General features: G+C 44.7%; 2 protein-coding genes across 6 annotated transcripts in view; one reads left to right on the forward strand and one right to left on the reverse strand.

Annotated features, from left to right (window-relative positions):
• Positions 1-10,492, forward strand: part of KDM1A (lysine demethylase 1A) — a 64,850-nt gene extending 54,358 nt beyond the window's left edge. For both annotated transcript variants that reach the window (XM_079901200.1, XM_079901201.1), the window contains 6 exons: positions 2,952-3,084; positions 4,897-5,084; positions 5,508-5,622; positions 7,317-7,444; positions 8,137-8,283; positions 9,357-10,492. In XM_079901200.1, coding sequence (XP_079757326.1) covers positions 2,952-3,084; positions 4,897-5,084; positions 5,508-5,622; positions 7,317-7,444; positions 8,137-8,283; positions 9,357-9,542 — 897 coding nt within the window. In that variant the 3' untranslated portion in view covers positions 9,543-10,492. The remainder of the gene's footprint in view (positions 1-2,951; positions 3,085-4,896; positions 5,085-5,507; positions 5,623-7,316; positions 7,445-8,136; positions 8,284-9,356) is intronic.
• A 1,236-nt stretch (positions 10,493-11,728) lies between these two features.
• LUZP1 (leucine zipper protein 1) overlaps positions 11,729-22,799 on the reverse strand; it is an 87,665-nt gene continuing 76,594 nt past the window's right edge. For 3 of the 4 annotated variants that reach the window (XM_079916904.1, XM_079916902.1, XM_079916903.1), the window contains 2 exons: positions 17,362-20,540; positions 11,729-15,429 (listed from right to left, as the gene is read on the reverse strand). In XM_079916904.1, coding sequence (XP_079773030.1) covers positions 15,274-15,429; positions 17,362-20,421 — 3,216 coding nt within the window. In that variant the 5' untranslated portion in view covers positions 20,422-20,540 and the 3' untranslated portion in view covers positions 11,729-15,273. Of the gene's footprint in view, positions 15,430-17,361; positions 20,699-22,799 lie in introns of those variants that run through there. The other variant, XM_079916905.1, reaches the window with a different exon arrangement.

Below are 22,799 nucleotides of genomic sequence, written 5' to 3' on the forward strand. Positions count from 1 at the left end.
GAACCACCACACCCACAATTAAGATACAGAACATTTCTGTCACCCTGAAAAGTCCTCTTGTCCCTTTGCAGTCAGTCCCCAGCCCTCCTGCGCCTGGCCCTACGCAACCACTGATTTGCTTTCTGTCACTATAGTTTTGCTTTTTCTAGAATTGCATGTAAATTGGACCATACAGTATATAATTGTACAGTATGTAGCCTTTGTCTGTGCCTTTTTTTGATTTTGAGATTCATTGTTGTTGTGTATATCAATAGTTTGTTTCTTTTTGTTGTTTAGTAATATTCATATCCATTGTGTGGATACGGCCACAGAATGTACCCATTCACTGATACATGAACAGACATTTAGGTTGTTCCGTTTTTGGCTATAAATGATTGAAGCTACTGTGAACGTTCATGTCTTTCTCTTGGGTAAATATCTAGAAGTAAAATATTTGGGTCTGCGGGAAGTAGATTTTTAACTTTATAAGAAACTTCCAAACGGTTTTCCACATCTCATTCTCAGCAGCAGTAGTATATGCCCGCCCCAGTTGCTCCATAACCTCACCAACACCTGGTATCGCCAGTTTTTAAAATTTTAACCATTTTAATGGTTGTATAGTAGTTTTTCATTGTGGTTTTAATTTGCATTCCTGTGATGACTAGTAACGGTGAAGCATCTTTTCATGTGCTGATTGGCCATTCATATGTCAATTATTTGGTGAAAAGTCTGTTCAGAACTTTTGCCTATTTAAAAAAATCTGTCACAACATTGTTAATCAACTATACTCCAATATAAAATAAAAAGTTAAAAAAATTAAATTTATAAAACAGTTGTTTGTCCTCTTGTAAGAGTTCATTATGGTCTGTAAATTCTGGATACAGTTCCTTTGTCAGATTTATGTTTTCCAGTCTACAACTGGCGTTTTCATTTTCTAAATGGTATCTTTCAAAGAGCAAAAGTTTTTAATTTTATGAAGTCCTGTTTATCAACTCTTTCTTTAGGCTTTGTGCTTTTTGTGTCCTGAAAAATCTTTGTCTAAACTGGGATTGCAAAAATTTTCTCCTGTTTTCTTCCTGAAGTTTTATGAGCTTAGCTCTTATGTTAGGTCTATGACCCATTTTGAGTTAAATTTTTGTGTATAGGGCTTCCCTGGTGGCGCGGTGGTTGAGAGTCCGCCTGCCGATGCAGGGGACACGGGTTCGTGTCCCGGTCCGGGAAGATCCCATGTGCTGCGGAGCGGCTGGGCCGGTGAGCCATGGCTGCTGGGCCTGCGCGTCCGGAGCCTGTGCTCTGCAACGGGAGAGGCCACAACAGTGAGAGGCCCGCGTACCGCAAAAAAAAAAAAAAATTTGTGTATAGTGAGAGGTGAGGTAGGGTTCATATTTTTCCATATGGTTATCTAATTAACTATTCTAGCACCATCTTTTTTCCTTATTTGTTTTGGAGCCTTTGTTGAAAATCAGTTCTTCTATATGCCACTGTCACACTGTCTTGATTACTTTTGCTTTATAGTACATCTTGAAATCAGGTAGTATAAGTTCTTCATCTTTGTTCTTTTTTGAAAGTGTTTTGACTATTTTAGATCTTCTATAAAGTTTTAGAATCAGCTTATCAGTCTCTACAAAAAAAATACCTTCTGGGATTGTCATCTTAACAATAGTGAGTCTTCTAATCCTTGAACATGGTATATCTCTCCATTTATTTAGGTTTCCTTTAACTTATCTCAGCAGTACTTTATAGTTCTCAGTGTACCAGTCTTACACATCTTTTGTTAAATTATTTTTAAGTGTTTTCAGTGTGATTTACTCTTGAACTGGTGAGAAATCACCAGGTTTCTTAGATGCTGAATGGACCTGTAAATCTGAGACTTTGGCCAGACTTAAGACTGTATAGAAGTAAATATTATATTTTGCTTACATATTTTCATTTTCATTATACATTTTCCTAGTAAAATTATTTTTACTTCTTCATCTTCAGATTATGTCCTGGTATTCTTTAGAATTTGAATTTGGCAAGGATTGCACCTGCTAGTGGTATAAATCTTGTAGAATTTCCAGTTTCTTTATGGTTTTTCATGTAAATACTAAATTACCTCTAGTCACTGATCTATCATTTGATGTTGCAATATGTATTCATTTGTAATCGTTTTAAATTTTGAATGTAGGTGATGTGAACTGATCCATATGGGGAACAAATGAGTCAGTCACTAAGTAGTGAGAGTTGTGCTGCCAGCCCGGTATATTTTTATCTAATTCCTAAGAATCGTGGTATGTTTTCCCCAGGAGTTTCATGAAATTAGCAATATCAACTAGCCTTCAAAAGTTTCTCTATTTGGAAAATTTTTCAGTAAATTCAAAGACATGAAATCATTTTGGGAATTCTTCCAGGCCAAATCTTGACTTCTTCATGGATTATCTTGGGCGAATCTTTATAATCCTAGATTACGTCTGGTTTGACCAACTTTAGTTTTGGAAGTCTTCCTCAACTTTAAAACCTGTAAGTTTAAGCCATAAAAACTGATCTTGCTGTTATGTAGAAGAAAATGTGATTAGGATGGTGAGTCTGATATCCTACCACATCTACAGTGCATACAAAAGCCAAACAAACTTTTATGGTATCATCTGAATCTACTGAATAAGCTTCCTTCCCTCTCCTGCGCGCCGTGGGTAGTCTGGACTTGGTGGTGTAGGACTGTGATGATAAAAAGTCTATCACAGAAGAAAAGAAACTGCCCCAATCTCACTGCCCAGAGGTAGCTATTAGTGACATTCTGGCATTCTTTCCGTTTTCCCTTTAGTTTCCTGGGGCAGCTGTAGTGGAAGACTGAGTGATTATTCTTTAATTTCTGTCTTAGAATATTGGCTTTCCACAAGCTGGTGTTTTTTCAGTGTTATTTTGTAGGACTCAATATAAGTGGCATAAGTTAGATTAAGAAAGTGTGAAAATATGTTCTTTTCTGTCTTCTTTAGGATGATGACTTTGAGTTTACTGGCAGCCACCTGACAGTGAGGAATGGCTACTCATGTGTGCCTGTGGCTTTAGCAGAAGGCCTGGACATTAAACTGAATACAGCAGTTCGGCAGGTTCGCTACACAGCTTCAGGTATGTCTTTACTGGTAAGATAAATCTCTTACTTTGAAACATGGTACTGATCTTTTGTTGAGTTTGACCTACAGAAAAAATTTTAGGTACATCTCCTGATAGAATGTCTCATAAACTCTGATTCCTGAATTTAAAATTTTGCATTTACAGAAGTACTGAGGCTGTAGAGCCTTTAGAGGCTCTGACCCCATCTTAGTATAAACCAGAAAATTGGGGCAATTTTTAGAGTCTCCAGTTTGTGCATATTAGTTTGGTATTATAGTAAACAGCCAGGGAGTTTGGATCTAATTTTGCTAAGTATGCTCTTAAATACCAGGATTTGGGCCCCTAGGGCTCCAGTGGGACCCACCCCTTGTATTTCACCATCTGCATCTTGGTTTTTGGCTTTTCCTATTCAGGTGGGCTAACTGCTTAGGCTGGTTTCTCATTCTGGGAGCAGTTTTGCTGATAGGTTGACTTCAGAGATGAAATTGCCCTGTGATTCCTTTGGCAGTAGGCTCTGTGCTCATTACTGCTGCTTTCAGGGTGCATTTCATGTGGAGTGCAGAGAGCCCATCATCCACCCACCTTTGGAATTAATAGTCTTGAACTCCTTAAGAAAGCTAGTCACCCCTGCTCTCTAAGGGCTCTCATGACTAGTGGAGATGTGGCCACCAGTCTTGCCTTCCATGGCCCCTTTTCTAGAGTTGCTGAGATCACCACAGATAATTTTTTTAACAACCAGTGAAACAGTTTGGGTTTTTGGGGGGTTTTTGGGTTTTGGGGTTTTTTTTGCGGTACGCGGGCCTCTCACTGTTGTAGCCTCTCCCGTTGCGGAGCACAGGCTCCGGACGCGCAGGCTCAGCGGCCACGGCTCACCGGCCCAGCCCCTCCGCGGCATGTGGGATCTTCCCGGACCGGGGCACGAACCCGTGTCCCCTGCATCGGCAGGCGGACTCTCAACCACTGCGCCACCAGGGAAGCCCCTAGTGTAACAGTTTTTGATTTTAGTTTTCCCTTCAGAGGCAGCTTCTGGCTGCTGGTGTTGAGAAGATCTACAGCCTTAAATAGCCATTTGCAGGCAGGTGGAGAACAGTGAGACTAGCTTTTGTGTCATTTTCCCTAATTCTGTGGCCACAGAAAATGGGCATGTATGGAGCTGTCATACTTACTTTGAGCTATCTATGTATTTTTCAGAAATTATGTAAAGAGGCATTTACTGAAGAAAAAATTGAACACAAATGAGGGAGAATTACATTAACTTACTTTCAGTACCTTTTCTGTGGTCAGCTTTGAGCTCATTCATATCCTGGCAAGCTAAGCATCACTGTATATTCTCAAGGATAGCATGCTCTGTGGTTTTAGGCTGCATCCCTTAGATCGGCACCACAAGCTTCTGATATCATTCTTCTTTTGGTCCTTAGTGAGCACCTAACCACAGTGGAGAGATATTGGTTCTATCGGGATAGGCATTTTACTCTTAATTTTGGTCTAAATTTACTTAACTTTGGTAAATGATAAGGTCCTATTATTAGTCCAAAAGATCCCCAGTGTATCAGTCGGGAAGGTGGGGTAGTATGGTGGTAGAGATCGAGGACTCTGAAGTTGACTGTTGGGTTTAAATCCTGGCACTTGTTACATGTATGGCCTTAGACAAGTTACTTCACCTCTGCCTCAGTTTTCTTCTGTAGAAAATGAGCAGAACTGACTTCACAAACTTGTAGTAAGAATTAACTGAGATAGCATGTAGATTCTACTGTGCACTAAATGTTCAATACCCTTGTCATTATCATCCTTATCACCAATAAAGCCTTTTTCCTCTAACCTGTCTAGGATGTGAAGTGATAGCTGTGAATACCCGCTCCACGAGCCAGACGTTTATTTATAAGTGTGATGCAGTTCTCTGTACCCTTCCCTTGGGTGTGTTGAAGCAGCAGCCACCAGCTGTTCAGTTTGTGCCGCCTCTTCCTGAATGGAAGACATCTGCAGTCCAAAGGATGGGATTTGGCAACCTTAACAAGGTAACTTGCCCTAGGTACTCCTCTACATACCCAGTGTACAAATATCAGTCTGATTGCCCTCCACTTAGAGAGGAGAGAGGTTTGCGTTTTTGAACATTCTGCTGTGCTATCAACTCTGTGATATCAGGGTGAGGCCTGTCAGTTCATTAACTTTAGTACCTAATTATATAGAAAGTATCCATGAGGACTGTCTTCTGGGGTCACTTCTCAAACCCAAGCCTATAAAAAGAGAGTGCTAAATGTCTTCCTAAGTAGTACATGTATAATAGGGATTTCTAGGCTTATACTGAGAGTAGATTAGAAGGAACTTATTTTAGTAAGGTCTGAGGAAGAAGCACTTCCTGTTGAGGCACAGCTGTGCTTAGCTTAAAGCCATGTTCTCTGAGTGCTGTCACCAGCTTATACGCTTCTTTTTTACAATAGGTCGTGTTGTGTTTTGACCGGGTATTCTGGGATCCAAGTGTCAATTTGTTCGGACATGTTGGCAGTACGACTGCCAGCAGGGGTGAGCTCTTCCTCTTCTGGAACCTCTATAAAGGTAATGGCTTTCTAGTTTTAATCTTTATACATCCTTATAGGAATAGAGAATTAGGAATATTATACTGCCTTCAAGGAGTTCACAACCTAGTGGGGGATACATTAAGGAGGCTGGCAGCCTCAGAACAGGGCAGGAAGTAGAGGAGTGAGAGTGAAAGCCAAGGCACTGCAAGAGAAGACATAGAAGAAGAAATCAACTCAGCCAGGGGCTCGGGCTCAGGCCCAGGGAAGCTTCCTGGAAAGGGAAACTTGTATTCCTCATTCTCAGACTTTTGTATCTGACTTGCCCCTGAATCTTTGATCACTTTCCCTAGAATGTATTTATCAAACTCCTACCTCCTGTTTTACATTCTTCTGTAATTGGGTTGCTCTTAGTTCTATATAGAGCTTTTTTTTTTAAAAGAAGTATATTTAGATCTTACCTCATTCCAAGAAAAGGATGTAAGACATTCTCCTTTGCAGCAGTATCAGGAGGCCTGGCCTTGACAGTGCAGACACATCAGTTAACCAGTTTGACTGACACGTGGTTCTTTCCATCACTCCTCACTGCCTGGTACTGAACATCCTTCGCACGGCCAGGGCCACTAACTCCGCAGAGGAGCCATTTGCTCCCTGAGCACATTGTTTCCAGCAACAGCTGAGTGCTCTTTCTCTTCCCTGATCTAGGCCATCAAGTCCTGTCAGGGCCTCACTCTCTCTCTCAGACCTGTTTACTTCTTTCCCACTGCCTACCTCCCAGTCCAGGCCACTCTTACCTCATACCTGTTCAATTGCCAATAGCCACTGACTGCTATCACCACTTCTTTCTTTTGATGGCTTTCATTATCGTGGCCATCATGAAGGCTGAATAATCTGACCCTTCTTTTCTACTCAGCTTCTTCATTGTCCATGCCCTCCCCAGCCTCCAGGCGCACTTGTCTGCTCTCCTGGAATCCTAAAATGTACCATGCTGTCTTCTGCTCTGGGGCCTCTGCACTGTACTGTGCCCTGGGCCTGGGGTGCTTTTATTTTTCTCCATCTCTTCCTTCCCAATGTGGCATACTCTATGCAGCTTCAGGGCTTGGCCCAAATGGTACTATTTCAAAGAGACTTTCCAGGACACATGTATTCCCACTGCCTCAAATGAAATTATGTCCTTGTATTCTTTTCTCTGTAGTCTGTGTTTTCATAGCTTTTATCACAGTTCGTAATTGTCTCTATGATTATTTTTGTTGTTGTTGATTTTTGGAGTATATAGTCTAGTTTATAGTTTTTATATCCCTAGCATCTAGTACTGTGGCTATCGCATAAGCCTGTTGCACACAGAGTCACGAAATGGGTGAGTAAGGGTGATGATGAGTATGGAAGGGCCTGGGATGACAGCTAAGAGGATGCAGCCCTGGTCATGGAGATGTCTAAGAACTCTGTGCCTAAATATAGGGACACTTGATAGCAAGATCTGAAGTTATATCTTCAGAACTTCTGTATTCTGCCAGGTTATAAGCAATGAAGTACATGAGTCACACTTCACTGTGGTTTGCCAGCACCCTTCTGGGGATAGGATTCAAGTTGCTGGCTCAGAAACGTGTGTCTAGCGTGAGTGGTGCATGTCTGTCATCAGATTTCAAACAGCCAAGAATAATGTGAGACCTGATAAGGAGGTACTTGAGAAAAGTCTGTAGGAAAACCCTGGAATTGTCCTTTCTGTTTCTCTAGCTCCAATACTATTGGCACTAGTGGCAGGAGAAGCTGCTGGCATCATGGAAAACATAAGTGATGATGTGATTGTTGGCCGATGCCTGGCCATTCTCAAAGGGATTTTTGGTAGCAGTGCAGTGCCCCAGGTAAGTAAGTAAGGGGCAGGGGCAGGTGAGGATCTGGGGTTTAGACTAAAGCAGGGTTTGGTGTATCTCGAGTTGCAGCACAGATTCTTGGTCAGGACAGTTTCAGCCAGAATTGTGTGCTGGGTTTACATTAATGCTAATGTTTAGAGTTCATGCCCTAAGTATGGGATTGAGAAAAGCCCCCAGTACATGGGCCAGGGGATTGAGAAGGCTATTTGCCGCATTTCTTTGCTTGTGTTGTCTGTTGTCTCTGCTTGTGGAATCATCCCCACCCCCAATTCCCCAACCACCTTTCAGATGAAGTGGCCAACTCCCCAAGGGAAGTCTCAAGAGAATCTCTTGGTACTTTTTTCTGTTATTCTTTCTTTAGGTCCATTGAACACTTTTAAGTCCCTGATGATTCCTTTGAGAGAAGGCATATTAATGCTTCATGTGAATTTTAAAAGGGAATAGAGATCAATCCCTGGGTGGATCTCTGGATTCATAGCGAGAAGGCAATCTGGAGGCTTCCTTGCAGCCTGAAGGCATTTTTTTTATTTTATAGCAGCAGCATTCATCACTTGGCTAACTCTCGTGTCTCTTGCCTTTCTCTCACTTGTAGCCCCCACCCATCACAGCTTTTCCACCTTTCAGAAATGACCGATTTGTCCTTGGTGTCCAGTAATAACTTCCACTCATGGTTTCTCCTTTAGCCCAAGGAAACAGTGGTGTCTCGCTGGCGTGCTGATCCCTGGGCCCGGGGCTCCTACTCCTATGTAGCCGCAGGATCATCTGGAAATGACTATGACTTAATGGCTCAGCCAATCACTCCTGGCCCCTCAATTCCAGGTGCCCCACAGGTGAGAAACTGGCAAACTATACCTGGGCTTATTTGGAAACAGGCCAGTATCCCAGGATTTCAGGGTAAAAATAGTGCCACTGGTTTTCTTTTTAGATTTTAGTCAGTCTTAGACCCTTGGACCCTTTCAGATAACCAAAAGCAGAGGGAAAGGGAGGAGCAATGTTTGTGTCTAATTCGTTACATGTTGTCCTTGTCAGTCTAGACAGTCTGTGTTCAGAATGCAAGAGTCCAGAGTAAAAACCAATTACTTTTTCCTTATTCAGACTTTTGTTCCTAAAAAACAAAAACAAAACCATCTTTAATTGTGCCCCATTTTGTACTGGCTCGTAGGATTGTTGCAGGATCCCAATTACTTAGGGGCCTCCAGGAATGCCCCTGAGAAATAACCTAAAGTCTTTATGAGTAGTCAGGGTTTCTCAGGACCCTGTGGTAAGTAAGGCCTGCTCTAAGCTGAGAGGCCGAAGTGTTCCAGAACAAGAACAAGTGCTGTGTTCTCTCTGGTTCAGAGTAGTCGGGAACACCACACCTCTAGTAGGGGATACATTAGGCAAAGGAAGCTCTACAACTGGGTATCCCCGAGAATTAAACCGATAAATAAACACAGATGCAGTTAAGCATCACCCTAGAACTAAGGCTGGGCTGAGTTTTTTGTTTTGTTTTGTTTTTTTGCGGTTCGCGGGCCTCTCACTGTTGTGGCCTCTCCTGTTGGGGAGCACGGGCTCCGGACACGCAGGCTCAGCGGCCATGGCTCACAGGCCCAGCCACTCCGCGGCACGTGGGATCTTCCCGGACCAGGGGCACGAACCACTGCATCGGCAGGTGGACTCTCAACCACTGCGCCACCAGGGAAGCCCTGGGCTGAGTTTTATTGCCCCATTTGTACTTCTGTTTGTTCTAGGAAAATGCCTGCTGATAAAGGGAGACCCTTTTTGGGAGAATGATGGGCCAGTGATGGGGTGGAGAGGGCAGGTAGTGAGCCCTCAAAATCCAACAGGAATTCGGCAGTTCAAACACAACAATAAGGCATATTTGCAGCCTGCTGATTTTCTCTAATTTTTTTTCCTGCAATAGCCTATTCCACGACTCTTCTTTGCTGGAGAACATACAATCCGTAACTACCCAGCCACGGTCCATGGTGCTCTGCTGAGTGGGCTGAGAGAAGCAGGAAGGATTGCAGACCAGTTCTTGGGGGCCATGTATACCCTGCCTCGCCAGGCCACACCAGGCGTCCCTGCCCAGCAGTCCCCGAGCATGTGAGATGGATGTGTTCTAAGGGAAGAGGCCGATGTGTTTGTGTCTTTTGCTGCATAAGCAAAGCTCTTCTAGCAATATTAGATTCTACTGAGAAACTCACCCTGGCATCTGGGCTCCAGATCAACTGCTAGAGCTCCTGGTGGTCAGGTGGCCAAGGAGGTTGCCGCCTTTAAGTGACTTAGAGCTAGGGAGGCACTTGTCCATTAGTGTGGGAGTCTGTGTTCTTCGTTAGGACTGAGGCAAGCAAGTGCTGCGAGAGAACATCTTAGTCTCTTTGTGTGTGGTGGTTTTTTATATTTTGAGAATAAAACTTCATAGAAAATTAGTCTTATCTTTTTGTTTCCCCTTAGGTTTCGAGTTATATATAAGGCAGGGGTGTTACTCCTTTGAAAATGCCAGTTTTTATCCATGTTTAAATAAAGAGGATGTTTATATAAAGGAGAAAATGGTTTGGTCTGGTCAGAAGACAGGATTGAGGGGGGTTCCCATAAAAGCAAAGGGTTTCCTGGTCTGTGGGGCTAGACTTCCCCATTGGGATTGTGGGGTGACCGTGTGCCAGGGGTAGGAAGCTGCAGGTCAAGCATATGGATATTAGGAAACTGAATGAATTTTCAAGATAAGACACAAGCCTTGACACAAAGTTTGGGTGGGCCTCTGGCAGACCATCCTGGCTTTATTCCCCTAGATTCCCTCCATGGGTATATGCTAACTTTCCACTTCTGTCCAAGGTATTGATATAAAAGTTTAAGGAGATCAAGGGTTTAGGTAACATAGTGGAAATTTTCTATTGCTGCTGTAACAAATTATCATAGCAGACTCTGAAGGAAGATTCCATTTCCTTGCCTCTTTCAGATTCTAGTGACTGTATTCCTTGGCTTGTGGCCCCTTCCTCCATCTTAAAAGCACATTACTCCAATCCCTGCTTCCATCATCACCTTCTGTTGTTCTGTAGTTCAGATCTTATCTCCCTCTTATAAGGATACTAGTGATTTCATTTAAGGCCGACCCAGATCTCTCTCCCACCTCAAAATCCTTAATCACATTTGCAAACTCGTTTCTGCCACGTAAGACTAAAACATTTTTACAAAAAGGGAACAGTGCCTTTTTCTTCCAAAGGGTTCCTAACAGACTATGTTACTGTAAGTTATGTACATAATCTGCTTCTGGAAGTTGGATTTTACTCCCGTTAGTCAATTCTTCCCTATAATTAGTTTAAATGAGGTTTTATTCTTAGTAAGATATAAGGGACATTACATTGGTGGTCTGACTGGAAGATGAAGATGGAGAGGGCTTTTTCCTCATCCTGGAATGAGTGACAACCATGGGAAAAATTTGCACACCAGGATCAGGGCAAGTGGTGCAACTATGATGTAAAGGTGAGAAGAGCGTGTAGTAGAAAGTATATTGACTTTGGACCACAACCTATATTTGAATCCTAGCTTTCCCATGAATATTGTTACCTCAGGAGGTTAGGGTGTCTGATCCAGTGGTATGTGGTCTTTCTTTGAAGAGTTTTTGTTTTTTAAATAAGCGACATAGGCAGCTTGGGAGACGACACGGGGGGGGGGGGGTGTGCGCGTGTGCGCGTGTGCGCGCGTGTGTGCGTGTGTGTGTGTGTGTGTGTGTGTGTGTGTGTGTGTGTTTTGACAGAAGAGCCTAAAAGGTACATAACTGCTATATGATTCCAAGTCCAAGTCCAGTTACATGAGTCCGAGGAAATGTCCTTTCCAAGCCTCAGCTATGTTTCCAGTCCTTACGGCATCAGTAATTGGCTGAGTATTTTCAGTAAGTAAGTGTAAATGAAATATACTAGCTGCACCAGTGCACAGCAACAGCTGTACACAGAGATGACATCAAGAAAAATGGCATCACTGACTCACACTCACACAAAGCACATGGAAACTAGGGAGCTTTATTGGTTACATATTGTGCTGCAGAGCCAACAGAGACAGCATTAGAGCCAGAGGATACATGCAGACAGGCAGCTTCAACTATACACATGCACCCAAGGAGCCCTGAGTCACTGCTCATGGCTTCGCCCTGGTTTCCAGCGACAGGGTCTGGCCTCCTTGGTCCCATGCTTGGAGCTGGAATGTAGGAGAAGCTGCTGCACCTAGACTCCAAGGGGCAGGGGAGAGACCAGAGCACCTGCCTGAGCAAGTAGGTGTGGACCGACAGATACTGATGTGTCCCCTAGCAAGGGGGCCTATAATGTAATAACAGTTTATTTGAGGGCTACTTCCCTAGCCCTCCCGATCTTTAAAATACAAAAAAAAAAAAAAAAATAGACTTTATTCTCTTAAAAATACATTCCATTCAGTACATGTTCTGAGCTGTGAAGCAGCAGGAAAGTAGGGCCCCTTTCCCTATGATCTTGGTTGTGAGGCTTTGAGGAGAACCCTGTTGTTCCCCACCCTGGGGTATTTAAAAGGTAATCCCTAAAAGCAGCTCTTCCAAAGCAGTCTTGTCAGAGTAATGATAAACCCACACCAACAAAGGCAGCTGGGGACCCAGGGGCAGGGTCCCTATTCCTTTACTGGGAAACGATAGCACATGGCACTAACTCACTAAATATAAAGAACTAAAACTGCCCCAGGATGGCAAGTCCAAGAGCAACACAGACGCTCCCACACCCCACGAGGGTGATAGCGTCACGTGCAGGCCTGCCTGTGGCCGAGGCTGGAATTCTTGGCCCCACTGCAAATCCCTGTGGCCCACCCGGGAACTGTTTCCTTGCTACGCAAAAGCAGAAACAGCCGCAACTTCTCTGCCCACCGTCCCTGCAGCTTTCTCTGGTTGTTTCTAGTACCAGAGTGGTGACAGACAGGCGGGGGCAGGTGGAGGAGACCAGCTCCTAGCACTGAGCCAGCTCTACTTTCTCCAAGCAAGCAGCTCTGGAGTGCCAGCTTCCCAGACCTTACTAGGAACCCTCCCACACCCCATACACCTGCCAGTAAAATTCCGAGTTAGAGCCAAGCTGCAGAAGAGGCTGGTCATAAAAGTGGGTTTGTTGGCTGGGACAGAGGGAATATTTGGCTTGATTAGACAACTATTCAACTACCAGGTGTCCCATTTGGAAGTTTCCTCCAGGACCCCTGATGGTGAGGCCTGGGTCCAGACGGTCACACCTAGGTTGCTTTTCAGAAACAGGCCTTCCAACTTTGGAATTTGACAGCCAGCCTTGCCAGCCATTTGAAGCCCAGAGGAACTGAGCCTCTAGCGTTCACCTGCTATTACAAATATATTTTCTGCAATGCTGAGGACATTTAAAAATAAAATCTATTTTACAGCGGCTCTAGAAAGTGTGCAGATTAAGGAAACAAAATATTTATCCTGAAATAACTGTTACAATCAAACCCTATTGCACTCAGATTTTAAGATAGCAGCCCCAGCAAAAGGGCACCATAGCTGCCCCTCTTCCACAGAGCATTCTGGGTGGTGGCAGATGTTGGTACTGCTAAAATGTGGAAAGATCCAGACTTTGGCACCAGGAGCTACAGCACCAGAATCCAGGGCTCCCAACGCCCAAAAAGACAAGAATTACTGGCGAGATCTTTGTAGGCATCGTTTGGCGCCCTTCTGTTTCCACCAGCAACGAACCACAGACCTAATTTCCTATAGCCTCAGTTGACCGCCACAGGGGTCTGTTTCCTTTGGACTCTCAGGGTTGACAACCAGTTAAGAAGAATGGCAGGAAGGCTACAAGTGAGAGGTTGCAGCCTTGAGCCAATGACCCAGGAAAAGCAGCAGGAAGAGATTTTGAAAACAGCATCTTGAGTATCTGAGGCAGCAATGTGAAGAAAAGGCAAGCCACATGACAAATACCCTTAGATTGGCAAAACTCCAGAAAATGGAAGTATAAGCAAAACACTCCTGTCCATGAAAGTCAAGTAGGTGCTCCCCAAGCCTCCTCCAGGATCGCCAAATCTGATGCAGACAAGGGAGGGGCAAACGCTGGTTCCCACCCTGAGCGGAGGCAGGGAAGATTCAAGAAGCACTGGAACAGGAGATACACACCTTGTGCTGTGGAAAGCACGTGGCCTGCTGTGTGGCACTGGGCAAGGTTGGTGTTGAAAAGGGCCGCAGAGACCATCTAACCTCACCCTTTCACTTTATAAACTGGAAAAGTGAGGCCAAGGGAACTTCTCTGAGTTCATCCTCATGACATTAAAACATGGGGAACTGGAAAGAATAAGGCCCAGGAAAACAAAGGCGATGGGAAGGACACATGTAAACCCATTTGGACAATACCTTCCACGATTAAGACTCACCCCCCACAGGGAGGAAACAAAAATCTTAGAATGCCAGATTTAGGATCCTTAGAGACCATCCATTTCAAAGAACTCATTTTACACATAGGGAAACTGAGGCCCCAAGAGGACAATGACTTGCCCAAGGTCACATAGCAAGGAAGTACAAAGCCATGAAGAAAATTCAGCTTTCCTGACTTCCACTCTAATGCTCTTTCACTATGAAGGAACAGTGTCTGCTTCATAAAGGTAGCCTTTGAAAGGGGATCCCTTCTTTGAACTGAGAGAATGCTTAGAAAAAGCAGTGCCAAGAATGTACGGTTCTTTCCCCACGTGATTGGTATAAGGAATCTAATCAATTTTTCTTTATGTGGCTTCCTGAAAGGTTTGCTATATTTTGAATTGTATGAATCTAGGGCCCTTGATGGGCACGTATTACCTTTCCTCCAATGAAGTCATCATAATGATAGCTGGTTTGCAGAAATCATGGGCCCACTTCTGTAGGAATGCATCAGCTTGGTAAAGTGCGATACCTCCTCCACGGGGGATGAGGAGGAGGAACAAAGTCCATGCCTTTCATGGAGCCATTGCTTTGTGGAGTGACTAAGGGGAAATTGCTTCTTCCTGTCTACTTTCCCCCGTGCTGGCGCTTCCTAGAAGGCAGAGTATGCTGGGTCAGGCCCAGGTTAGTCTGGGAGTATTCCAAAGGAGAAAACAACGAAGTCAGCCTGAAGTCTCCAGCCACAGGAGAGGAGCAGGCAAGGCCAGCAGCATGTTGGTGCCCAGGGAAGGAGATGCATGAGGCTCGTGCACTTCCAGGTGCCTTTGGAAGGTGAACAGAGAGCCGGGGTTGGTGGAGGGGGTGTGATGTCATTCCAGTAGGTGGGTACCCGTGTGCTCTGCCCCCAGCAATCAATGGTCAGCCCGGGGGCCCAGTCAGAGAAACTTCAACCTAAAGGGTAGTTCCATAAACCCCTGTAAAAGTCTGAGGAACTCCACAGGGGAAGAAATGGAACCCCCTAGATGGAGCTGATGGCTGGTGGGTGCACAGGCCCCTGGGGCAAATGAGGAGTGAACTGGATGCGGTGAAGAGACTAAGAAATCAGAACGTTAACCACAGAAGGGGTTGCCCTATGACACAGAACCCACCAAGGAGCAGAGAAGAGATTTGGCTGCTGTTGTGTGGCGGGGATACAAGGGGTTTCTATGTCTTTCCTCATGTGGGGGCCAGAGTGGCCCATCCTACCTGGGGGACGGGGACAAGAAGAGTAGACTCATGCATCAGGGAAGGCTGGCCCTGGGTGACCATGTCCAGCTTGTAGTTTCTGATTCCCTCTGGCCAACTGGCAAAAAAGAAGCCACAGCCTGGCTCTCTGCCAGTCTCCCAGCCAAGGCCTAGTTTCTAGCCTGGCTCCTTCACAGGGCAGGAAGGCGCAAGAGCTGAGAAGCAGGAGCAGAGGAGACAGCAGACCTCACCAGCTGGCTCAGTTTTCCTCAGCACAGGGCCTGTTTGGCCGTAACCGTTCCTCAGCCCGGGGTCGCCCAGGCTCGGGCAGCCCCGGCTTTGCAGACAGTTCAGACCTTTCGAGGGAGTTGTGCAGTCGCCTGTAGACACTGAGTGTGCAGTCGTCACCTTCCTCCTGTGCCAACAGATGACAAAAGTCAGCTGCAGAGAACAATACAGTGAATAATAAGACACCGTCACTCCCCACCCCAATGGCCCTCTCTAACAGGGAGATGTGGTGCAGACCGACCACAGCAGAACTGCAAAGGACTGGCCAGTATCAAAGTTCCACCTACGAACTCCAAGCTGCTGAGAGCTCCTAGGGTAGACTGGGAGGCTCACAGCTGAACAGGAGCCCTAAAAAGGGACAGGACCAGGAACAGGGCCACTGGAGTGGGACCTCCAAGTAGGGGCCAGCATTACTGGAGTGTTGCACGTGCAGGCTGCAGGCCTCTCAGGGTCAGAGCCATTTGCTCGCTGGAGAGGCAGGGAAGTATGAAAAGGAAGCTGGACAGCTCTTATCCTACTTCCCACCTACAGACTACCAAAAAGCTCACATATACCTTTCCTACCATATCTCATCTCATATGTGCCCCTCACCCTATATTTCTCAGACATCCACAGTTTTAGCTTCATCCAACTTTCTCTGCACTCCTCTTCTACCAGAATTCTGCCTTTTTAATGTTCTTGTTGCTCCTCCCCAGCTAATGCAGATCAAAGAATGAGTGAGAAAGTCTGGTTGGCAAGGTAAAAAAGAGCATTGGATTTAGAGACAAGAATCTTGGATTCAAATCTTAGCTCTTCCAGTAATTCACCTGGGTGGCCTTGGTGAAGAGACCCTTTGTGTCGCTGACCCTCCATTTCTACATCTAAAAAATAGGGATAATATCCCCACACACACACCAGGGCTGTTGGAGAGACTGAATAAGACAGCGGGTGGGGAAGTGCTTTAAAGTACCCTGTAAAGACTCAGGGCTTTTCAACATAACACACAGTCACCACCTGCCTTTTAAAAGAAAGGAACAGGGACTTCCCTGGTAGTCCAGAGGTTAAGAATCCGCCTTCCAATGCAGGAGGCACAGGTTCGATCCCTGGTTGGGGAACTAAGATCCCACATGCCATGGGGCAACTAAGCCTGCATGCTCTAGAGCCCGCGCGCCTCAACTAGAGAGAAGCCCACACACCACAACGAAAGATCCCGCGTGCCGCAACTAAGACCCGGCGCAGCCAAAAATAAGTATTTAAACAAATAATAAAAGAAGGGAACAATCTCTAGGTCAAAAACATCTTTCTTCATCACAGGACTCACATCTAAAAGACACTCCTGGGGGCTTCCCCTTCATATGTTGTTCTGGCACTCTGACACTCATATAAGGAGAGATTCTAGATTTGTCTATCCAGTAACAAGCCACACTGAACCAGCCCTGCCCTCAGACTGATGACATAATGGCCTACATAGGTGTCTGGGACAAAAAGTGATGCTCGGGCATAAAGCTTATCCAAGTAGGCCCAGTGTAAGCCCCAGCACTCCTCAGCCCCTACATGCCAGCAGCTGGCAAAGATCTGCCTAAACTGAGGCAGCCAAAGAACTCATTTCCTTGGCTCCATCTCTGCTCTACAGAAAGCCACTGTGCTTCCTCCTTTAACCCAGAACCTCCCAACAGCTGCAGCTGATTCTTGTGCTTCTAGGTACTGCTCTGTGGGGCTATAAGGGGAGCTCCTCTGGCGACCCTGGCAAACCAAGAGAACAGAGGCCACATCTCTCTCCTTTTTTGTAGCCTTCATATGTGAAGGCAAAATGAAGGAGACAAATTGGGGAAAAGATTTTGGAAATGCATGCTGCTCTCTGCCAAATACCTTCTTCAAGGTACTTCATTCTTCTTTAAGGCCAAATCCACATTATTTTCAACAGTTCTCTGAACTACCCAGTTCTATTCAGTGTTTCTCAGCCCCAGTCTCCATAATCCTGAGTCACACAGGCCAGGGCAGAGGGGAACAAAAAAGAAAGTAAAGGAGAAAAGGGGAAAGTGGAAGGAGAACAGGAGAGAGGGAAAGAAGTGGGACTTACCATGCCTGCCAAGTGGTTCCAGGCTTCAGCCGTGACAGTATCTCCTACCCGATTCCGACGAGTGAGCACCTCTGACACGGTGAGGCTGCTTTGGGTCCTTCTGGAGGAGAGCTCGGGGGCATCCCCTGAGTTGCCTACCCTTCGAGTGCCCTGCTCAAAAAGGTATGAGCTGGGCTGTTCAAGGTCTGAATAGTCTGTGGAAGATCTCTGGATGTAGGTGTTGGTAGATTCCACATTTTTACCTATTCGAGTCGGGGGGTCTTCTAAAGAGTTCAAGTCTCGCCTACTCTTCCAGGCATTTCTCACAGTAACGTGTCTGGCATCTGACGAGCCCACTTCTAAGGGGCCACTATGGCTTTTCCACCTGATTGTCTCCGCTGTGGGTGCATGGCTATTCCTCTCCACAGGATCGGATGGCTTGATTATAATGCTGCTCCGAGAGACCACCGTTTCTGGCCTGTTCTTCGGGGCCCCATCTCCCATTCTTTCAGCTTCTGTGAACTGCAGGGTGATGTCATGTTTGTGAATGGAGAGCTCAAAGGGGGAGCTGACATGGTTACTAACCGACGTGAGCTCTGGTGGCCCAACCTGGATGTTGCTGGTGGATGTGTGCCTCTCCCGCAGGGCCTCGCCTAGAGCAGCTCTCGGGCTGCTGCTGTCAGAGGGGTAGATAGTTATACTGCTTGTCACTTTGTTTGGCCCTGGTTTGGAAGTAGACTTCTGTTTTTCCAATGTGGCCTCGGTTCCAGATCCTCCCATGACTTTTTTCACATCCTTATCAATGATGACAGGTTTGATGATGGCTCTAGATCGCAAGGCCTCTCTGGGGCTAAAGGGCCGCTGGCTTTTTACCCTGGCACCATTGGCCTCTGGGAGCTCCACGGCATTGGTGGAGGCTCTGACAGGTTTCCCAGATTCATTTTCTGTTCCCACATCTTTATCATTCTCAAAGAGGGAGGTTCTAAGTCCCCCTCGGGATTTGGCCTTTTCTCTAGAGTTGGGCTGTTGCTTGGGCTCTGGAGTAATGGTTGTGTTTACCAATTTGGCAGTAACAAGAGACACCATGTCCATATCATCATCTGAGTCTGGCTTCTCTCTGCCACTGGATTTGATGACTCGACATCTCAGGGCCTCATGCTGACTACTGTCTTCCATCACAACTGCTATGGGTTGATCAACTCCTTCTTTACTGGGGGTTGAAAAGCCCTGAAGGATGTTCTCTTGGCTTCTGGAGCTATAAGGATACTTTGATAAAGGTGGAGCCTTGGAATTTGGGAAACTGGTATCAGCCTCTGGGCCGTTGGCAGCCTTTTTCCCCTTAGAGAGCCCTTCTGAGGAAGATCTTCTAGATGTTGCCAGAGCTCCCACGGCCTTAGAACTGCCAGAGTCTGCAGCCTGAGTTATTTGACTTCCATTGCCAGGCACCTGCCCCCTCTTGCCAAAGAGGGCCTCGGTGGAGGTGTCAGAAGCCTTGTCACCTCTCCCTGATATGTCATTGGGAACAGATCCATGGGTGGTATCACTAAATGTTCGTGTCGTCTTCTCTACTTTCCCCTTCAGCCCACTCTCAGTACCTGACTTGGGAGTGCCCTTCCAAACTTTATTGTGCTCCTGGGCAGCTGGCGGGTAGCGGCTAAGCACTGACGGCTGTTCCCTGGACTTCTTCCCTTCACTCTGAGAGGAGCCAGATGCGAATCGATCTTCAGTTCTCTTTGTCTCCTGAGTCCCACTGTCTGCACCTGCCCCTGTGTTGGAAGCTTTGGCTGCCCTCCTGTTGGTAAAGCTGGGAGAGGAAACCTGCCTGTTGCTCAGAGGATAGTTTTCATTGTTGAGAACAAATTCCCTGTTTCGGTGCCTTTCCCGCTTATGCTGAGGGGACAGTTCCCGGGGTGTCTGCTTGGACACAGGTGCCTCATTCCCATGCGCTCTAAACTTAGTCCTCTCATGCCTGCCTTTGCTGGACAGGAAAGCATCTTCCCCTTCTACCTCCCCGTTCTCTAATTCTTTCTGTTTCTTGATTTGTAGCTTTATCTCCTCCAGCTGGCTGGCTAAGAGTTTGTTTTTATTTTGTTCACTTAAGTAATTATCCTGAAGGTCATTATTTTTGGCCCTCATTTTCTTAAGCTCTTCCTCCAAAGATTCAAAATGCTTGATTTGTGTCTTAAGTTTCTCAATCTCTTGGTTAAGGTCTTTTACTTTGTTGTCTTCCTGATTTCGGTTCTTTTCATTTTCTGATTTGTTTCTTGTTTCATTCTCTACCTGCTTTAGATAGTCCAGAGTTCCCTTCCTTCTTGATTCTTTGGACGGCAGTGTGGAAGAGATACCATCCTCAATTCGTAGGTCATTCCTTTCCAGAAGGTTAGAAGCATTCCTTGTATAATCTCGGTTCATTTTTTTGTTCTGCTCCAATTTTTGAGTGAGCTCTTTTATCAGTTTCTCGTTTTCTTTCTCCTTTTCATTCAAGTATTTTCTCTCACTTACAAAGGTCAGAGTTAATGATTTCAGCTTTTCTAACTCTGACACTAAACTCTGCTCAGTTTTATCCAGCCGGTCCTCAGAAGATTCTAGTTCTTTCACTTTGACCCTGAGCATTTCCAGCTCAGAGGAGATTTTCTTTGTCAGGTTTCTCTCCTCATTCAGGCTCAAACACAGTTGGGTACAGTCATTCTTACTCCTGCTAAAGGCCTCCTCTAGCTTCTCCAGTTCAGCCATTCGTTTCTGAAGCCGCTCAATCTCAGATTTTAGCTCCCGGGTGAGGTTTTCCTCCTCCTCAAGTTTCTCCTTCATCTGCTGACAGAGATCCTCTGCTCTCTTAATTTCCTCATCTTTGCCTTCGATTCTCAGCACTCGCTGACGCAGCACTTCAATCTCAGCCAACATGCTGGAGTTGCTGCCTTCCGCCTGAATCACCTTGTCCTGGAGATCCAGGAGCTCATCCTCTGCTTTCTGGAGGTTTTTTGTGGCTTCCTCCAACTCATCAAGACGGCGGCTTAGACTCTGTAACTTAAACCGCAGGTGGCGGCTGGAAGCAGTATCCTTGTAGCTTGTAAATTCAGCCATGTCTACTGCCAGCCAATGTGGGCTCCTAGAGGCACCCAGTTCCACTCGAGGGGATGAGAAACGGTTACCTTTCTCTTGGCATCCACAACCTTCTTTGGCAGCTCGAGACCATTATCAGTCTACAGAAGAAAAGCAGAAAGCATGTCAGGCAGCAAATCTAAAACCTCTACTTCAACTCCCAGTTGTAAAGAGTTCCCATATGTAATTCTTGTGCCTAGAACATGGCAGGTGTTGAAATTTGTTGAATGACTGAATTTGACTAAACCTGCAAGAAAACACTGGTTCTTTATGGCTGATGCCTAGTTTCACCCTAATGAAGAATGCCACCAATGGCAGCATGGCAAAAAGACACAAAAATGCCTCATTTACATGACCAACTGTTCGATATTCAGGAAGCAAAGTCCAACCCAAGAAGGATAAAAATAAAATCTGCACCTAGAAGCATCATAAGGATACAGCAGAATACCACAAGGTATTTTAAAAGCAGTAAGGGGTGGGGGGGAGCAAATAGTCTATGAAGAAATAACAACTGAACTGGATTCTCAGCAGAAACTTTTAAGTGGACATCAAGAAGATAAAAGACATGATAACAAAACAAAACAAAAAGACATGATATAACATCTTTAAAAGTTCTAAGAGAAAATAACTAACCTAGAAGTAAATCTCCTAGAAGTAAATACCAAGAGAAACTATGAAAGAGAGATATAATTAGTCAGAAACACTTTAAGAACAAATAAAAGGAAAATAAAAATTTAAGTGTTTATCACTGAAAAAACTATTGATAGACGTACTTCAGAATACAGAAACTGATCATTTAAAGAAGGCATTAGATGCAAGAAGGAAAAGAAATTAACCCAGACAAGCACTGATTGATTCAGTTAAACAATAAAAATCAATTAGGGATTGGTTTTATCCTGCTCCTTCTCCCCAAAGTGGAACTGAAACACTAAACAATAATAACATGTAAATCATAAAGAGAGAAATCAGAATTCAAGTGTTCTTGGAATGTTATATTCTTTGCGAAGAGGATAGTGTTATTATAACTAACTTTAGACCTTGTTAAGAATAGATATTAATCGTATATCTGATAAGGCATTAATAAGCAGAATATATAAAGAACTTCTACAACTTAACAGCGAAAAAGAACCTGATTTAAAAATGGGAAAAGGACTTGAATAGACATTTCTCCAAAGATGATATCCAAGGACGACTACTATCAAAAAACAAAAAGTGTACAGATGTGGAGAACTGGAACCTTTGTACAATGTTGGTGGGAAAATGCTATAACTACTATGGAAAAACATGATGGTGGTTCCTCAAAAAATTAAAAACTAATTATCATATGATCCAGCAATTCCACTTCTGGATATATATGCAAAAAATGAAAGAATGATCTCAGAGGGATGTTTGCACACCTGTTTTTTTTTAAATTTTTCTTTTGGCCACACTGTGCAGCTTGCGGGATCTTACTTCCCCAACCAGGGATCAAACCCAGGCCCCTTGCAGTGGAAGCGCAGAGTCCTAACCACTGGACCGCCAGGGAAGTCCCCATACCTATGTTCATAGCAGCATTTTCACAAGAGCCAAAAGGTGGAAGCAACCTAAATGTCCATTTAGGTGGATGAATGGATACACAAAATGTGGTTTACACATACAATGAAATGTTATTCAATCTTAAAAAGGAAGGAAATTCTGACGCTTCAACATGGATGCACCTTGAGGACGTTATACTAAGTGAAATAATCCAGTCACAAAAGACAAATACTATATGATTTCACTTATATGAGGTACCTGGAATAGTCAAATTCATAGAAACAAAGTAGAATGGTGATGGCCAGAAGCTGAGGGAAAGAGGAAATAGGGACTTGTTGTTCAATGGGTATAGAACCATTTTTATCTTTCAGTTCTGCAAGATAAAAAATGTTCCAGAGATTGGTTGGACAACAGTGTGTATATATACTTAACACTACTAAAAAAGTGTACATTTAAAAATGGTTAAGATGATACATTTTATGTTATGCATTTTTTGCCAAAATAAAAAATAATTTTTAAAAACGTTAAGGCACAAAAGAAGTAAAATACATAGAGATGGTAGGGTATACTTTCAGTTTCTGGTCCAGCATGTAAGGAGCTTCTAAAGTCATCACTTCTTCCTAACAAGTAAAAAGCTGAACAAACAAAATCAACAACTCTTCTTAGATCCATCAGAGAACTGAGGTTACAGAGAAAACTGCTTCCCCCAAAGTTAAACAGACAAGTGGATACAGAGAACACAATTTACCAGAGCAGAAATGCAGGAGTAGAAACCTCCACAGGAACTAATACCAGGGTAGGAAAACCTAAACTGCAACTGACAAACTTCTCGAGGCTCAGGGTGG

This window comes from Stenella coeruleoalba (genome assembly GCF_951394435.1).
Source record: "Stenella coeruleoalba genome assembly, chromosome: 1".
In the NCBI taxonomy this organism is placed as follows: Eukaryota; Metazoa; Chordata; class Mammalia; order Artiodactyla; family Delphinidae; genus Stenella; species Stenella coeruleoalba.